We start from the raw sequence: 19,550 nt of genomic DNA, 5'->3' as shown, positions 1-19,550 counted from the left end.
TGTAAAACTTAATGAATTATTCATTTTTAAATAATAATTTATTCTGAGGTCAAGAAGTAAGACATTACAGGGATGCAGCAGCTCCATCAGTGACTTTTGCCAATCACAGTCCTTATTTCCCACCTAAGGTAACCGCTCTTCTGATTTCTTTCCTTTTTTTTTTCCTTTTACCATCTGTGTACCTCTAAATATTATAGTTTTAACTGATTTTGAACAGAGTCACATGCCACATATCCTTTTGTATCTGGTCATTATGTTTGCAAGATTCATCCATGTTATTGTGTGTGGCTGTTGTTCTTCATTTTCATTGCTGTATGGTATTCCGTTGCATGAATATGCTAGAAGATACTTATCCATCCTACTACTGAGGTTATTTGGATTGTTCCCAGTGGAGGGCTATTATGGATAGTGCTAGTCTGAAGATTTTTGTATTTTTTGGGTACACATGCAAATGAATTCCACTGGGTATATACCTGGGAATAGAGTTACTGGATCATAGAGAAGAATAATGATGAATTGTATTCCAAAGTAGATATAACAATTTATATTCACACAATCAGTGTATGGGAGTTCCTGTTGTTCCATATCCTTGGCAACACTTGTTATTATGAGACTTTGTAATTTTTAGCCAGTCATAGGGTGCCTGGCTTGCTCTGTTGGTGGACCATGTGACTCTTTTTTTTTTTTTTAAGATTTTATTTTATTTATTCATAGAGAGAGAGAGAGAGGCAGAGACACAGGCATAGGGAGAAGCAGGCACCACACAGAGAGCCCAATGTGGGACTCGATCCCAGGTCTCCAGGATCACGCCCTGGGCTGCAGGCGGCGCTAAACCGCTGCGCCACCAGGGCTGCCCCACCATGTGACTCTTGATCTCGGGGTTGTGAGTTTTGAGCCCCACCTTGGGTATAGAGATTACTTAAAAATAAAATCTTTAAAAATAATAACAAATAAATAAGTAAATGTTTAGCCATTCTGGTACATAATGACACATCATCATGATTTTCCTTTGTATTTTTTATTATGGTACTATTTTGTATTTCTCTTACTTCCTATCGAGGCTAGATACCTGTTCGTATGTTTTGTTGGGCATTTAGATAATGTAGTTTTTTGTTTTTATTTGTTTGGTGGCATTCCTTATCTAGTCTTCTACCCATTTTCTTTTTCTTTTTTTTTTTTTAAGATTTTATTTATTTATTCATGAGAGACACAGAGAGAGAGACAGAGACACAGGCAGAGGGAGAAGCAGGCTCCATGCAGAGAGCCTGACGTGGGACTCGATCCAGGGTCTCCAGGATCATGCCCTGGGCTGCAGGCGGCGCTAAACCGCTGCGCCACCAGGGCTGCCCTATCTGTTTTTTTAATAATAGATGCTTTTCTTGTGTGATGTTTCAGAAATCCTTCCACACCCTTAGGTCATGAAAACATTATCCTGTATAACTTCTAACAGCTTTATTATTTATTTTTTGTATTGAGTTATAGAGTTGTCCTGGAATTGATTTTTGTGACAACTCTTAATTAACTTCTTAATGCCCCTGCCTCCAAGATATTTTTTTATGTTTTGTTCAGATTTTCTGGCTTTCCTCAGCAGGATGGTTAGTCTGAATTACCTCGTTTGCCATTCTCAGAAGCAGAAATCTTTTAAAGTTTTAGTTTCACTTTGACTTAAAAATGATCTATTCTGGTCTGTACGGGGCCTTAAGAAATATGTTTGCTAAAAAAAAGTAATAATAAAAAAGACTGAAAAACTACATTGATTCGTGTTTGTTTTCTTTTTTTTTTTTTCGTGATTGTTTTCATGTTATTTTTTCTGAGAGATCAAAACTTCTGTTTCATCTGTGCTTCTCTCAGGTATAAAATACTTTGAGATAACTTAAAGCTTGCTACATAAAATGAACAATTGTACCTACTGCAGGATAATTTTAGAACATTAATCATAGCAAAAATTTAAATTAAAAAATATATACTATCAAACGTTGACTTTGATGATAGTTTTACCATGGTAATGACCACCCCCCTTTTCTCTCTCTGTCCATATATTTAAACCTCGTTTTTGGCCAGAGATGGACTGTATGCAAACCACATCCAGAATGGTTTTAGTTTGTGCCACAAAATATGAAGAAAATGTTTTCAGTTTATGGCAACTAGATCCATGACATATGATGCTCCAGGAACTGTTTTTACAGTGCACAAGATGCACAGGAACAGAATCGCAAACTCACATGATTATTGGCAGGGAAAAAACTGGCTACGTGGCTGATGTTAAATTTGCTTTTTAAGACAGCCAGATCAAGAAATGTCTGAAGAATTTGTGACTGTAGCAGTGAGATGATTTTGCAGTTAGTAAACACAGCCTCGGGAAGCCATGGCAAGGCAGTTTCTTACAAGCCATTTACAGCTTCCAGGAGGAGAGCACAGTGTGGGCGCTAGAGAGGAAAACCTGACGTGGCCTCCAGGGAATGTTGCTGGGGGAAGTAGAGCCTCTCCCGCGCGTGCGCGTGTGCACACACGCACACACACACACCTCGGAGAGTGAGGGATAAGCTCCTTGTCCCTCTGTCATGCAGAACCCCACCTGCCTGTTTCTGTCTCTGAGATTCACAGTGAAGGAGGTGAGCTTGGTTGTAGTCAAGATGTTAGGAGTGAGCATTGCGTATGTGGAAGTTATGGCTCCGGAGCCACACTCTTCCTTCCTGCTGGCACTCTTATACCATTTTCTTTCTCTTTTAAAATTGGTACTTACTCAAAGTGTGATTGAAGGATCCTTCCCACTCCCCATCCAGACCCTTCAGGTGTCCATGAGGTCACAACTATTTTAATAATACTGACATATACATGCCTTTTAAACTCATTCTCTCACGAGTGTGCTGTGGAGTTTTCCAGAGGCTTCATGACATATGATACTGCAAAAGACTGAATGCAAAAGCAGATACGAGAACATAGCTGCTGTCTCATATAAGCCAGACATTAAATATATTTGCAGAAATGTAAAATGGCACATTTCTCAAAATTTTTATTCTTTAAGTATTGTTTTTAATTTAAAAATGTTAACATGTAAAATAAAATAAAAATGTAACATATAAAATAAAATAAAAATGTAATGGTGTATTGATATTTTTAAATGGATATTTATGAATAAATCACTTAAATTTTTCATAGCTTTAGTTTTTAGTGTGGTTAAATATTGATCATTATAACCCACATAAACAAAAGCTTATTGTGATCCTTAATAATTTTTAAGAATTGTAAAGAGGGCCTGACTAAAACATTTGAGAATCACTGCTTTAAGTCCTGTCAATTCTATTGGAATCCTAGTTTCCCTCTGAAGGCCACCTGCTTGTCTAGCCTAGCCCAGACTGCACTGTCCAGACTTCTGTGCCACAAAGCTTAGTGTTTTTTAGTTTTTGGGGAATTGCTTGCTGCGCTGATTTTCTTCTCCTTATCAATGGTTAAAGACCTCTGAGGACAGGGATCATCTGTTAAATGAGAGTTTTTTGAGGTATCCATGAGGTACATTGCTGAGTACAGCATAAATACTGGTTATTGGTTAATGATTATTCAATTAATATTATCTTCAATATAAATATTAAAATTTCCCTAACTTGCTGGTTTTACTGGCAAACGAATATGCACTTAAAATTTTGCAACTTAAATGGAAATAGCTATTTTTTAAAAAAGACTTTGTTTATTCATGAGAGACAGAGAGAGAGACAGAGACATAGGCAGAGGGAGAAGCAGGCTCCCTGTAGGGAGCCTGTTGCAGGACTCAATCCCAGGACTCTGGGATCACAACCTGAGCTGAAGGCAGACACTCAACCATTGAGCCCTCAGGTGCCTCTGGAAATAGCTATTTGATTTTAAAAAGCCTACATAAAACTATATACAATACGGAAAAAGAATAAAAGCTCTTTGGAAAAAAAATTAAAAAATAAAAGCTTTTTGGTCATGGGTCATCAATAAATTGGGTACAAAAGCTGAATATGTTAATCTGTTTCATTCTTACGTGACCAACAATGGCAGTAAAACCTGGCCATAGGCCCTTGTTCTGAAAACGCGAGCATCACGCTGGGTGCTTGGTAAGCATTCAGTAAAGCTGTCCCAGTTGACTCTGCGGTTTCAGTAGCCAGCAGTCATCATTCCCTACCATCCCCACCCCCACCTCCAAGTGGTTTGTGCTTGTGTTTGGGTCTTCAGAAGGTACTTTCTGAAGCCCTTCCTGTTAAAGAATTGACAGGTTATCCTGGACTAAGCCAGAAGGCATGAGTTAGTTGACCAAACTGAATAGGTAGCTAAAAATTAGTACATACCTTTATCTTAATCCCTGCTTCACACTGAGTTTGTTTTTCTTAGGCAACAGTCCCTGCCTTAGAAGATACATGAATAAATGTAACATCTTTTTGCGGGGACCTGCTATCAGTCCCAAAGTTTGCTTCACAGCTTCTCCCTGGAAGTTTGTGGGTCCCACGCACATAGCACTCTGCCCTGAGAGGCTAGCATTACTTTACCATGGTGTTCCTTAGAACGGAGCAGGATACCTGGCAGGTGGCTCAGTTGCTCAATGAATGAATACATGCATGCATAGAGTCTATACTGCCTGGATATACTATCATAACTGATAAACAGCATCCTTTGAATAAGCTAAGAACGTTGTACTGAATTTACTGTTTTTTTCCCAGAAATGTCTGTTCATTCCGTAAGAGTTTATCAAAATGTCCTTTGCACTAGCGTTGTTCTAAATGATGATGATACAGGGGCTCCTGGGTAGCTCAGTTGGTTAAGCATCTGCTTTTGGCTCAGGTCATGATTGAGCCCCATGTTGGGCTCCCTGCTTAGTGGGGAGTCTGCTTCTCCCTCTCTCTCTCTGCCCCTTCTCCTGCTTGTGTGCATTCTCTCTCTCTCTCAAATAAATAAGTAAAATCTTATAAATAAATAAAGAATAGTAAATAAGACTTAGACCCTACCTTCAGTATATATATATAATATATATATATTATATATATATATATTATATATATATTATACCAAGTATAGTCACAAACTCAGAGGAAGCACCCCACCTGAAGCAAGAGAGAGGCATCAAGAAAGACTTCGTAGAAAAGGTTTCCCTATACCTGCATCTTGAAGGTGGGGAAGAAATTTGCCCTATGAGTAGGAAGCCAGCCCAAGTAGAAACAGCATATACAAAGTCCCTGGCGCATGAAGCCATGTGATGTTCAAGGAAAACTGAAAGCAATGTGATTTTGTGAGATGAAGCTGAGAGGTGAACAGGTACCGGACCTTGTATACCATGTAGTGAAAAATGGATTTTATCTTGAAGATATGTGAGAGACATTGCAGAGGCTGTGTGGAATTGTACTTTATAAAGGCAATTCTGATGGCAATGGGGGTGGGAGGGGCTTGAGGGTAAGAAAACCAGTGGGAAAAAAAAAACAGTAGGAAGGCACCTGGGTGGCTCAGTGGTTGAGTGTCTGCCTTTGGCTCAGGTCGTGGAGCCTGCTTCTTCCTCTGCCTGTGTCTCTGCCTCTCACTCTGTGTCTCTCATGAATAAAAAAATAAAATCTTAAAAAAAAAAAAAAACGGAATAAATTTAGTGAGAAACTGCCAGAACTAAAGCAGTGGCAGTAGGAATGGGGAAGAAAGTACATGCCGAAATATTTGGGGATTAGAATGGACAGAGTTTGATGAGAGGAAGATGTTGATGATGGTGCCAGATTTTTTATTTGAGTGGATGATAGTATTCCCAAGTGAGGCAGAAGGAGGAAAGATTATTTAGTTTTAGATGTGTTACATCTTAGGGACCTGTGGAACAGGAAGTGAAGCACATTGACTTTAGGCAGTTTACAGAAGGCTTTGAAGATTGTAAGAAAGGTCAGTACTAGAGAGATTTGAGAGTCATCAAGACATAGATGGTAGTTGAATCTATGGGAGAAGATAAAGACGTGTGTATAATAAAAAGAGGAAAGGAAGGATGTAACTCCCAAGGAACATACCAGTAATGAATTAAGGATAAGCAGAGAAAGATTCTCCAGTAAGAGTCTGCAAAGAAATGGTCTAAGGTATCACACATAATGAACTTGGCCCCTTCTGTGGGATAAAGGGACTAGACATGATCCATGACAGTTTGGGCATCAGAACTAGGCTCAATCCTTGAAGCCAGGAGTTGAGTTTGGTTTCCTTACCACAACCCATGTCCCCTGGTCCCCCATGTACAGAAGCAGCAGCTCCTCACCCAGCACCATTCTGCTCATTTGTGAATCTGAAAATCAACAATGTTGACAAAGGCCTTGGCTGGCTCCAACCCAGGGAGATAGGAGAACCCAGACACAGCTCAGAGACCAGCAACTAAAACAAGGTACCCTTGGCTCAATGACTGGATCTGCAGTGTCTTTTTTTTTAATTTTTATTTTTTAAGATTTTACGTGTCAGTAATCTCTACATCCAACGTGGGGCTTAAACTCACAACCCTGAGATCAAGAGTCTCATGGTCCATAGACTGAGCCAGCCAGGTGCCCCTGGATCTACAGTATCCTTGATATCAAGATAGGAAAAGAGCACCCAAATGATAAGACTTTCAGGTTATTCTAATTTTTAAATACAAAAGAGAGGTTAAAACAAAACAATTGAATAATACCCATCGTATTTGATAACGGGATTGAGAAGGAAAGATCTCAAATTGCAATGGTTAAAAAGTGAATGAGAGAGGTAAGGGCGTTGTGACCACAAATATAAGTTTCCTTTCGAAGAAACTTGACTAGGAGAGGAAAGGGGAGGGAGGGCACAAAATTGGAGGAGATTTTAGGATTAAAGGGGATGGTTTTAGGAATGTGCAGACTGGGACATTTTACAGAACTTCCAAAGCACTGAACTTAAGTAGAGATGACCTGAAACTGCACAGGTAACATTTCCAGATCTTGGAACAATCATAACGCTTGTGTATTGGCAGTTAAATAAACCCATCTGCCTGTAGCAAAGTTACCTCCACCTGTTCTGCTTGAACTTTCGATATCATTTGTGTTAATTAAATAGGTTCCTTCTTGCCTACTTGGACTGGGTGCCCTGTTTACAGAGCTAGTTGTGTAGTACCCTCTGCTCTGCCCTGATTGTTCTGGCATCCATGCTCGTCTCCTGAAAAGGCCTTCCCAGCTCCCTTGCTGGTGTTTTGCTCCACCCTCACACATCTGCTGCTTCACTTAAGATGCCTCTTCTGGACATCTTGCTTGAAGTTAGGCCAGTTGCCAATGACATAGGCAATCAGGGCTTTCAATATTACGTGTGACTCATTTAAAAGTTTAAAGTTAGGAGTACCTGACCCTCTGTGCTGTCTAAAATCTGTGTATAACTTTGGATTCCCTCAAACTTAACTACTAATAGACTGTTTTTGACTGAAAGCCTTAACGATAATACAAGCAGTTAATTAACACATATTTTGTATTTTACATGTATTATATACTGTATTCTTTTTTTAAAAATATTTTATTTATTCATGAGAGACACAGAGAGAGAGAGAGAGAGAGAGAGAGAGAGAGAGAGAGGCAGAGACACAGGCAGAGGGAGAAGCAGGCTCCATGCAGGGAGCCCGATGTGGGACTCGATCCCAGGTCTCCAGGATCACGCCCTGGGCTGAAGATGGCGCTAAACCGCTGAGCCACCCAGGCTGCCCTATATACTGTATTCTTAAAAGAAAGTAAGCTAGAGAAAAGAAAAGAAAATGTTTTTAAGAAATCATAAGGAAAAAATACATTTATAGAACTGTCCTGTGAAAAATCTACATAGAAATGAGCCCACACAGTTCAAACCCATGTTGTTCAAGGATGAACTGTTTTTTTTTTATTTTTTATTTTTTTTAAGATTTATTATTTTAGAGAGGGAGCATGCATGAGCAAGGTGGGAAGTACGGGGCGGGGGGGGGGGGGAAGAGGGGGAGAGACCGAGACCCAAGCAGATTCCCCACTGAGTGTGGAGCCTGACACAGGGCTTGATCCACAACCCCGAGATTGTGACCTAAACCAAAACTGAGAGTCAGACACTCAACCAACTAAGCTACCCAAGTGCCCCTGAACTGTGTATTCTTAATAGTCTCCATCCCAGAATTATACCTGGAAATTAAACTGATAACAATGGTGAGTCCTGGGTGAGCGTAGGGGGAGAGCGGACCACGATCAAGGGCCTTATCTGTATCACTTGAATTTTTTAAAATGACAATTAAAATTAAACCTAAAAGAATTAGGCTGAATAATCAAGTTTGAAAATTAAAACTATGCCATATTAGAGGTGATACTAGTAAAGTGAATATAATTTATTGGATATGTCATTCTTTCAACTTGCCATATTCCCTAGGAAAGAGGTAGTTCTGATTATATACCATGAGTTAGGTTAGGTACTGGTTTGGAGGAGCTCTGGAGGCCTACTTGCAATTTTTTAGCAGGGCGTAGTAGTGATTTAGTCCAAGACCCATGAAACCTTCCCAACTGTGTGTGAATCTCAAGCCCAGTCTGGTTACTCTGCAAGAGAACAGAGAAAACTGGAATGCTGTCAATTCAGAAAGCTGGAATGCTAGTTTACTGCCATGGCTATATACAATCAGATGGTAGGATTATAGATGTGTTCAGAACATTTCAAAATGACGTTTTGAAGGAATTTGCCATTACTCATACCTTAGAAGGCAAATAGTGCTGTAGATAACTTCAACTAGATAATTCCAAATGTTGATTTTAGAATCAAATACTAGGTTTATCTTGAGTACAAGTGCATCTGATAACAGAGGTTCACAGCCCTGCAGAGAAAGTAGGGAGGCTGTTCTGTAAAAACTGGTTTCCAGAGTGCTTGGAAATTGCTCAGTTTCCCTCGCCTGCCCCTCCTCTGCTTCAACTACTTTTCTTCTCACTGAACACAGGCAAGCATCTGAGCTCTGCCAAGTAGGCAAAGGACTGAGCTGGGCACTGTGTCCTTCTAAGCTTGTCTGTTAACAAGATATGTGATGATGGGCTACTTTATGAAGTTGGTACAGAATTTAGACAACTGGTAAGTCTAGAGAAGTCATGTTTAACCTGGGCAGAAACTAATCAGAATAGAGAACTGAAAATTAGTCAGGATTGTTCTCTTGATAATCTGCAGGTGACATAAAATGAAAGAATTGACTCCTTCTCTCAGGTACTGAGGGTCACACATAACCACATAGCTCACATCCTGCATGAGGGCCAGACCCATCTGGGAAGTCCCAGCCAGCTTCTTTAGGTTTCCCTGGTGCCATTTAATGGGTAAGGCTCCATACTGAAGTACTGAGTTATCGGGAATATGTCAGGGTTTGGTTCAGCTTATGGTTATTTAACTCCTGCTTGATACAAATTCTAAGATGTGTAAGACATAGAGAGCCCTTGTTGTCAAGAAGCTCCTGTCATGTGTAGAAAGTAGACCCTCAGATATTACCAATATTATATGGTATATCTCAGAGGAGGGACACTTAGTGCAGCCAAGGAAGGTACAGAAAACTTTCAGAAGCTAATTCCTGAGGCAGATCTTACAAGAGCAGTAGACAAAATGGGCAAAGGGCCCTCAACAGATAGCAGTGCATGTATTATGGGCAAGGAAACCACACACAATCCCCATGAGAAGGATATGAAGTGATGATGGGGCTAGAGAGATCTTGAATTTTTACCCTAAAGGTAATGTATAGTTATTGACTGAATCTTAGCAGCGACTACTCAGAGGTCACATTTGCTTTTTAGAAAGAAAGATTGCTGGGACAATGGTGTGTATAGTGGGAGGATAGGGATAATAATTAAAGTATTACTAATTATCATCGTGGTACAATTCCATCTGAGACTTATATATTCCAGCACTGTTAAAAAATAAGCAAAGGGAGAGGGGTTGATAGTAAGAGGGCAGCAAGGGGCTTTCAAGATTCCCTGAAGCACCCTCTCAAATACTAAGACATGATATAGAACAAAAGCTATAACTCATAATCTGCAGCCGTGGAGAACGAAATGTGCTTTCTTAGAAACATTAAGTTGATTGTGATGGCAGTCCGGGGTGGCTCAGAGGTTAGGTGCTGCCTTCGGCCTGGGGCATGATCCTGGAGACCTGGGATCGAGTCCCACGTCGGGCTCCCTGCGTGGAGCCTGCCTCTGCCTGTGTCTCTGCCTCTTTCTGTGTGTGTGTGTGTGTGTGTGTGTGTGTGTGTGTGTGTCTCATGAGTAAATAAATAAAATATTAAAAAAAAAAAAGAAACATTAAGTTGATTGTGAAACTAAGGGCCTGACTTCAAAGTAGTGACAGGCTTTCTGACAGCAGTGCATACGCTAATCACAGGTGAGTTGTTGTAGGGCTTGTCCAGCATTGTTTTAACCACTTTTGTATACACACACAGAAGCCCAACCTTGAGCAGAATCTCCTTCTGGCATTTGTTTTTGCCATTGTAAAATGAAAGAACTGGCTTAGGACCTCTAAATGTCTAACATTAAGTGGCTTTCACTTCATATATTTTTGTATATCTGTACGTTGACATTTGTAAGTATGTATTTCATATATATAAAGAGAGAGACATTCCATCATGAAATAAATACAATTTTCACTGCATCTGTTAACACCTTGCTATCATCTGATTTGATTTTGAAGAGGCCATTCCAGCCATTATTTGGGAACAGACTAGGGAGGAGCGAGAGTAGAGGCAGGAGACTAGTTAAGAGACCTCCATAAGCGAGGAATGATAATGGCAGTAGAAATGAAGAATTTACATGCTGTGAATCAGAAATGAAGGATTACTGATGGGGCAATGAGAGGCCTGGGGTAGGTTGAGAAATCCAGGATGAACTCGAGGTTCAGACCCAAGCAACTGGGCAGAGGATGGTGCCTTTTATAAGACAGTGGAGTCAGGGGGATCCCTGGGTGGCTCAGCGGTTTAGCACCTGCCTTTGGCCCAGGGTGCGATCCTGGAGTCCTGGGATCGAGTCCCACGTCAGGCTCCTGGCATGGAGCCTGCTTCTCCTCCTGTGTCTCTGCCTCTCTCTCTCTCTCTATGTCTATCATAAATAATAAATAAATAAATATTAAAAAAAAAAGACAGTGGAGTCAGGAGAATGAGGCTTGGGCAGGAGATAGAGTCCTGATTGGTATGCATTGAATTTGAAGTGATTGTGAGACATTCTCGTGTGAAATGGAGAAGTCAACTTGGCACTTTTCTGATAGAACAAATAAGGCAAAACCAATAATAAAGGTTTAATATGGGTTTTAGTGATTCTTTAGAAGATATTTCAGTTCACATCATTTGGGTTTTTTTAAAAGATTTTATTTTGAAGCAATCTCTACACCCAACATGGGGCTTAAATCCGCAACCCTGAGATTAAGAGTTGTACACTCCACCCACTGAACCAGCAAGCCAGGTGCCCCCAAAGACTGCACACTCTCTCTCTCTCTTTCTCTCCCCCCCTTCTTTAAAGATTTATTTATTTATTTATTTATTTATTTATTTATTTATTCATTCATTCATTCATTCTGAGAGAGAGAGAGAGAAAGAGAAAAAGACTGAGAGCTTGGGAAGGGAGAGGGAGAGAATGAGACTCTTAAGCAGACCTGACACTGAGCATGGAGCCTGACATGGGACTGGATCTCACAACCCTGAGATCATGACCTGAGCTGAAATGAAGAGGCAGACACTCAACTGACTCAGTCCCCAGACATCCCTTAGTTCACATTCTTAATGACTGACCACTCACCTTTATTGAGCATGTGGTTGGTGCCCTGCCCTATACTGTTTTATACATATTCTATTTTAACTTCCAAAGAGCCTTATGAAGAAGGTGCTGTTGTTGTTCTCAATGTTGAATGAGGAGGCTGAGGCTCGGGAGGCTGGCCACTGGCCCAAGCATCAATAGCTGGTAGATGGAAGAGCCTGGCTTTGTACCAGGCTGCCTAATTCAGACCTGTACCCCGCCCCTCCCCATGGCATCTTGCTATGAGCATGTAGCTCACTGTGATTTTTCTTTCTTTCAGGATTTTGGTTTTTTTGCACTGAATGTAGTCTAGACTCATCTTCACGGGCTTGTGTTGCCCCAGGATACTGTCAAAGGTAAGTTTTAAAAATTTCAATCCAGTGTGTATTGGCAATGAAATGGGAGAATCTTCATCTTAAAAAGAAGAAAAGGGCATTTTGATATTACTGCTCCTTTTCCTGAGTTCTTCCACAGTGTATTTAAGCTGGCCGTCATATTAGCTCTTTGCATTTCTACTTCAGTGGGTCCCTTTAAAATGCACATCAATCCAGATGATCAAGTGACATTTGGTGCCTCATCCTTTTATAAAGCTAGAATTTGTTATTAGGATTTAGCAATTCCACAGTTTTCTGGGAGCGTGTTCCCAGCTTCTCTGCCTCTAGTCTGTCCTTACTCCAGTCTGTAGTCCATGTTACTGCCAGGACTAACTTTCGAAATGATGTATTTACTCATTGTCACTCCTTTGCTCAAATAGCTCTCACGGCTTTCAGTTGCTGCAGATGCCATCCTACAAATTGCTTGAGAACCTAATTCCAGTCAGTGTTTCTGACTGCTTTTCTAGTGTGCCCTATCTGTTGTAAAAGCCCTACCAGGCCATTTTCTATTTCCCAAATGTATAGTTCTTTATCGTGGCTTTGTGGCATGGTTGATGCTTTTTTCTCCACTTGGAGTTTGGAAGAGGGGAGAAGAATGTAGCTATCCACTCCTCTTTCTCATATCTTTCCTGTGGTCCCCTCTCCCAGGCCACTTTGGCAAAATTTTTTTTTAAAGATTTTATTTATTTATTCATGAGAGACACACAGAGAGAGAGAGAGAGAGAGAGAGAGAGAGAGAGAGAGAGGCAGAGACACGGGCAGAGGGAGAAGCAGGCTCCATGCAGGGACCCCGACCTGGGACTCGATTCCTGGTCTCCAAGATCACATCCTGGGCTGAAGGCGGCGCTAAACCACTGAGCCACCCAGGCTGCGGGACAGAATTTCTTTCTCATCTGTATTCTAGGTGCACCTGTTACTATGACTGTAATAAAGCATTTGGTATTTTGCATTAGAGTTATTTATTTGTCTCTGTCTCCTTTACTAGTCTTTAAACCCTTTGAGACTTCTTGGCAAGGAACTAACTGGGTTTTTTAGTGCCTATTGTCTGCTCCTGGACATCTTCCTGGGTGCTATGCATATGTTATTTCATCTAATCCTTGTAACACCTCCTCCTGACCAGTTTTATGGATGAAAATAATGAAGATTAGAACATTAAGTGCCCAAGATTACAACAGCTAATAACTGACAAAGAATTATGAATGACTCTGCTCCTTCAAAGCCAAAGCTCTTTGTACTACAGCACTCTGGCTGAACACTGTCTGGTGTGTGGGAGGGACCCAGGAAATACCTATTGACTTGATATCTATTGCAATTTAAATAAAAAAGGACTTTGGGATCCCTGGGTGGCGCAGCGGTTTGGCGCCTGCCTTTGGCCCAGGGCGCGATCCTGGAGACCCGGGATCGAATCCCACGTCGGGCTCCCGGTGCATGGAGCCTGCTTCTCCCTCTGCCTGTGTCTCTGCGCCTCTCTCTCTCTCTCTCTGTGACTATCATAAATAAATAAAAATAAAAAAATAAATAAATAAATAAATAAATAAAAAAGGACTTTAGTTGATTAATCCGGTCATTCCTATGTAGAAATATTGACTTTCTATTAAATCCCTGGAATACAGTTTTAAGTAAACTGTGAAGACAGAAATTAATGAGATATAGTGTCTGGTGTCAAAGAGTTGACAGTGTCATAAGGGAGGCATCTGTGTAAGCAAGTAAAGCCAGTAGAGTGTTACAATCGAATTCAGACTAGACCCACTGGGGACACTGAGGAAGGAATCACCAGTTCTGCCTGGAGATGGATTAGGACAGACTTTTTATTTTTTTATTTTTTTTTTTACGATTTTTTATTTATTTATTCATAGAGACACAGAGAGGCAGAGACACAGGCAGAGGGAGAAGCAGGCAGAGAGTCCAATGTGGGACTCGATCCAGGGCTCTCATGCAGAGAGCCCGATGTGGGACTCGATCCAGGGTCTCCAGGATCATGCCCTAGGCTGCAGGCGGCGCTAAACCGCTGCGCCACCGGGGCTGCCCACAGACTTTTTAAAAGCTGAGTCTTAAAAAAAAAAAAAATAATAAATAAATAAATAAATAAATAAATAAATAAATAAATAAAATAAGATAAAATAAAATAAATAAAATAAAATAAAATAAAATAAAAAAATAAAAACTGAGTCTTGAATGATGAGAGTAGGGTGTTCTCTGGTGGTACCAGGGGAGGGAAAGTCAGAAGGAGTAGTATGAACAAAAACGTGGAAACCTGAAATAATCTGGCATATTTGTGAAGCTGTAATGAAGCTGTTCATTATGACTGGAACAAAGAGAAAAAGAGGTCTGGCTGGTGACGCCAGAGTGACACCTTAGGGTTAGGTCCTGGAGAGCTTTGAGAATATTAAATATATTTGAAAATATTAATATATTTGCCAACTTTTATTTTATTTTATTTTAAATTTATTTATTTATGATAGTCACAGAGAGAGAGAGAGAGAGGCAGAGACATAGGCAGAGGGAGAAGCAGGCTCCATGCACTGGGAGCCCAATGTGGGATTCGATCCCAGGTCTCCAGGATCGCGCCCTGGACCAAAGCAGGCGCCAAACCGCTGCACCACCCAGGGATCCCCTATTTGCCAACTTTTAGAGAAGACCTAGCATGGATACTGTACAATGTATGGTTTTATTCCTGTTTGTCATTAACATTTGTTGAGTCCTGTCCTCTGTGCTGAAGCACTGCCACGTCAAGACTGTTGGTCACTTACTACATATGGCAAGCTGGTGACAGCTCTGAGGTGAAATCATGTGTTGAAGCAGAAATCAAATGCTTGTGTTGTCACGTCATCTTTGACAGCTTTATTACCACTTGTTCACCCCCTCTGGGGAATTTTCACATAAGTGGACTTTGCCTTGACTTTTTCATCACTCTCTTAGCACCGATACACTGGCCCCTTTGTCACTTCCCAAGTGGAACCCCTAGCTCAACCATATACTTTTGCATTACTACTTTGTTCTCCTCTCATTTTGTCAGAGGGCAGTAAAATTCACTTAGACCCTTAGACACGACTATAAGCCAGGGTTTCATAAGAATGTCGTCAAGGTTTTTTCAAGAAACACCTAAAAAAGGTATCAATAATTCCAAAACCACACACAAAAAAATGAGGACAAATTAAAGAAAGGACAAATAGAAAAATAGGTACGATATGACATATATAGTAAGTAGGCAGACTATATGGTGTTGATCAGGAAAGATTTTTAGAAATAAAAAATGACTGGATATCAAAAGGATGGAGATGTGGATTGGTGGTGAGGGGAAGGGCTTTCAAATGGGGTATGGACTGCATTGATAGAAATTAAATTTGAAACTAATAATACAGTATCAGTTTCCCCTTCCAAATTCACTGACTGGACAGTCACTTCACCCTGACAGCATGCGTAGGGATATAAGGCCAATAACAGCAAAAGGATATCACCCCATATGGAGGGAAGCATTGAGATGGCAAGTTTTCCTCCATTAACACAATGGCTCTTTTCTCCTAGTATCTGGTCTTAGATAGTAAGCCAGGTCATGTCTGGTGTGTCCCTCCCTTCTAGGGCAGAGGGGGTCCTGCTCCACTTTCAAAAAGACAACCCTCCACTGCTACCCACTCTTCTCTCGGGTATTCTCTTGGGCAGAATTGATGGGCAAAATAGATTTTGTCCCAGGAAATCCTAAAATGGATTAGAACAGTATATAAATTCTATGAATTCCAAAGCTAAACAAAATTGTTTTGGCTCAGCACTGTTCCCACAGCCACCAGATTCAGAAGCAACCAAATTCAGAAATAAGTCTATCTCCTGCCCATGAGCAGTAATTTCTGATAAAATTATGTTCTCAGAATGCTGAACTTGGTCTTGCCACGTTGCTGTCTGAGAAAGGGAAGATGCGTGAGGTTCTCTTGGTTTGAGCCTCTCCAAGTTACCCAGTTAGCCATGCCAGTGTACAGAATCTGTGACTTGGACACTTCACCCAATTTGGAAAAATCTGCCAGCAGGAGGTTAAATTTGGAACTGGGCCTTTACTATACCTGCGAAAAGCCCGACCAATGTCCACTGTCTTCTGCTTTGAAGATTAATACTTGAAGTTCTTTTTGCAATATTGAGGAATTTATAGTAGTGGTCACCCCAGTTACCAAGTTCTGTACCTTTCTCTAGAAGTTCCCTGCCTTCTGAGTATAATGAAAAACCTCTTTAATTTCTATTTCCCCTTTGGATTGCCTGTGTAAGCCGAGCACAAACAATTTAAACATAGAACTTCACTGGTTTTGTAGCACATGGGCTGTTTGAAATTCCGCTGCCGTGCAGCTTATGTGCAGCAAATAATTGTTCTGCTCATTAATATCTAAAAGGCCTGTATGAAGAAAGTCTCTTTTCCCTAAAGTCTAATCTTTGCCTCAGCCATGCCTGCTTAGGAAAAGCTGTGCCTGCATAATTCAAGGTCAGGCAGCAGCCTTCTGTACTTTGAAGCCAACCAAGCCTGCTAATGCCCTATTCCCTTTGCTGAGGCCAGCATAGCTGGCATTTGCTTGCTAGGCCAGAGTGGCCGATGTATGCTGAGGCCACTTACACAGCTGACATTTAGATGAGCTTTCAGTACCATCACCACGACTGCTGCCACCACCACCACCACAACTGACTGTGGCTTCTTTCTTTGCCTATCACCAGCAAAGCCCCTTTGCTAAGGCTAGTGTGCCTGGTGTATTTAGTCTTTATAGAAACAGCCACTTATCTGAAGACAAAGTTACCATAACTACAGTCATCACTAGTGTCAAAATACAGTGTGGCCTGTGGTTTTTAAACTTCTAAATTTGGCCTCAGGGGATCCCTGGGTGGTTCAGCGGTTTAGTGCCTGCCTTTGGCCCAGGGCGCGATCCTGGAGTCCCAGGATTGAGTCCCATGTTGGGCTCCCAGCATGGAGCCTGCTTCTCCCTCCTCCTGTGTGTCTGCCTCTCTCTCTGTCTATCATAAATAAATAAATCAATATAAATAAATAAATAAATAAATAAATAAATAAATAAATAAATAAATAAATTTGGCCTCAATAGTGTAAAGCTGATGTATGACACGTGGCCTAATGTAAACTTTTACAAGATTGAAACATGTTGCTCCTTCACTAAAAGCCCAAAGTCCTGCCCCAATAGAAGCCTTAAGGAATTCCACATGCATTTTACTCCCCAATTTGGGAGTAGTACCAGATTTTAAGGTCTTTGAGAGACCGAATAAATAGCACTCTTTTTCCCTTAGCTGAGTTCCATATCAATTGAGAAATAAGATAAAAGAGTAGAGGAACTCCTGAGTAGTTCAGTGATTGAACGTTTGCCTTCAACTCAGGTTGTGATCCTGGGGTCCTGAGATCAAGTCCCACATTGGGCTCCCCGCAGAGAGCCTATTTCTTCCTCTGCCTGTGTCTCTGCCTCTCTCTCTGTCTCTCATGAAAAAATAAATAAAATCTTTAAAAAAGATAAAAGAGTAGGGCATTTGAGAGACCAAAATATCATCTCTGTTACTTATAAAGTTATGGTGGAGAATGTGGCTTACATCTATAGGCAAGTGAACTTCCTAGTACTGAACTCAGTATTCAACAGTCTTACCTAGTCCCAGGTAATTGTGAGGGGCCAGCATTTAGGGGAACAAGAGCAGAGGAAACCTCATGCTCCCTGGGGACTTCTGGCTTCCAAAAGGAAGAGAGAAGGACTGACCTCATGTGCCTTGTTTCTCCTTCTGAGCTCACCATTCAGAAAGGATTCTCTGGGGTGGAATTTGTGCAAGTGGAGAAGAACTAGGAGGGAAACCTCAGGACAGGTGAAGGAGAGTTCCTCTATCCCAGCACTTTCACACAGAAATGGCACATAAATCATTGGGGTGTCTTTTTTTGTCAGCTGTGCCTATGATGCATCATTTATGAAATACAGTCTCTATTTTTGTAAAGTCAAATGAGAACTTACGGACATTTATGAAGTGATTTGCATACGACATCCTTCTAGGTAGCATACTGAGTTTTTCTAGTGCTCTCCATGTAATTTTCATAGAAAGAGCAAGTTTATTTTTGCACAACTGTCATAAACAGATGAGGGGTAAAACCAACTAGAGAAAACCTGTTTCACTTGCTGTGAGCATCTGTTTCACACTAGGAATGGGCAGTGTCAGTTCATCTGGAGCGAGTGAATGGGGCTTGATTAACAGAGCTTCCATTGTACTGATTTTATATTTCATGTCACATAAATACACATTGGTTCCCAAAAAAACTCATTAGGTGAGCACAGTAGATATTTTGATACTCCTTTCCCACCCAGCAGATGAGGAAACAAATTCCGGTACCAGACCCCCAGGCTGTTGCATTTATAGAGAGTCCCTGCACACACACATACTGGGAGCAAGCATCTTTTTAGCTTTTATAATTTTGTAGGTATGAACCCTTTAAAGTGTTAGAAATGTTTTAAAATATTGGTTACCTGTAATAGGATGGAGATTTGTTTTGTGTCAGTTTGAGTAATTATCCTTCAGCAATTATATATTGGATGAAAATTTGAAAGTTACATATACTTTCAGTAGCTTCCTGTTGATACATTTTAATTCATGAAATTTTAACTAACTTGACTCACTTTATTCTTAGAGGAAAAATTACCACTTTTTTTGTCTTGTCCTGGGATAGCCTATTCTTATGTAAAAAATTATCTGATATTTAGTTTATTAAGCAAAACCTCTTAAAGAAGTGGGATCAACCATTAGCATGTACCCCAATTTCAGTTATAAAATATATCACAAATATTAAATATAAATGATAAACCCAGGGAACCTAGCCAGTGTCAGTAGCCTATTGTAATATGCAGGCAGTATGACCTGCTACAGCCTAACAACTGGCCCCCTGCTTTACATAGGTGGGCATCCTTTCCAATAGGTCACTGTATTGTATGAATTACTGAAGATTTTCACTGTCACCTCTGCTAAAAATCAAGATAAAAGAGGAAAGAAATCTAGAACTGTTTAATATTCCAATGTCTTCCTCCCCTAAGGTGGGGAAAATCCTCTCTTAACCTCTCTCCTCTTTTTCTTAACAAAGATGCATGTAAACACACACACACACACACACACACACAGGGTCATTGCCTTAGTGATAGGGTTTCAGTCTAATCTTTGAAAAACTGATTTTTGCACTAACTTCCTTTTTTTCCCTCTCCTTACCTCTTCTAGGCAGTATTTGTGTGTTTCTGCAGAGTTTTGCACAGAGTCTGTTCCCATGCAAACCAATGAGGGAGAAGTGTCGGAAGAAAGCAGTTCCAAGGTCAGTGAATTACTAAAGATGCAAACAGTTTGGGTAGAAATTTAAAACAGGCACTGGATGAGTAGAGTGGGTGTTTTGTTTTAGGTAAATTTAGAAATTAGCTTGATTTAAATTAAAACCTAACCTAAAGGTGAGAAGATTTTTTCTTCTTGATAACCATTT

The 19,550-nt window shown here is 40.6% G+C and overlaps 1 protein-coding gene across 5 annotated transcripts in view; it reads left to right on the top strand.

The window, feature by feature from the left end:
* The window catches only part of TNRC6B (trinucleotide repeat containing adaptor 6B), a 243,814-nt gene that overhangs the window by 53,124 nt on the left and 171,140 nt on the right, over window positions 1-19,550 (top strand). For all 5 annotated transcript variants that reach the window (XM_049115268.1, XM_025459179.3, XM_049115257.1 and 2 more), the window contains exons 2-3: window positions 11,989-12,064; window positions 19,298-19,388. In XM_049115268.1, coding sequence (XP_048971225.1) covers window positions 19,344-19,388 — 45 coding nt within the window. In that variant the 5' untranslated portion in view covers window positions 11,989-12,064; window positions 19,298-19,343. The remainder of the gene's footprint in view (window positions 1-11,988; window positions 12,065-19,297; window positions 19,389-19,550) is intronic.

This window comes from Canis lupus, chromosome 10 (genome assembly GCF_003254725.2).
Source record: "Canis lupus dingo isolate Sandy chromosome 10, ASM325472v2, whole genome shotgun sequence".
Lineage (NCBI taxonomy): Eukaryota > Metazoa > Chordata > Mammalia > Carnivora > Canidae > Canis > Canis lupus.
The sequence above is the reverse complement of the archived record's forward strand: the minus strand, read 5'-3'. Positions and strand labels throughout refer to the sequence as shown.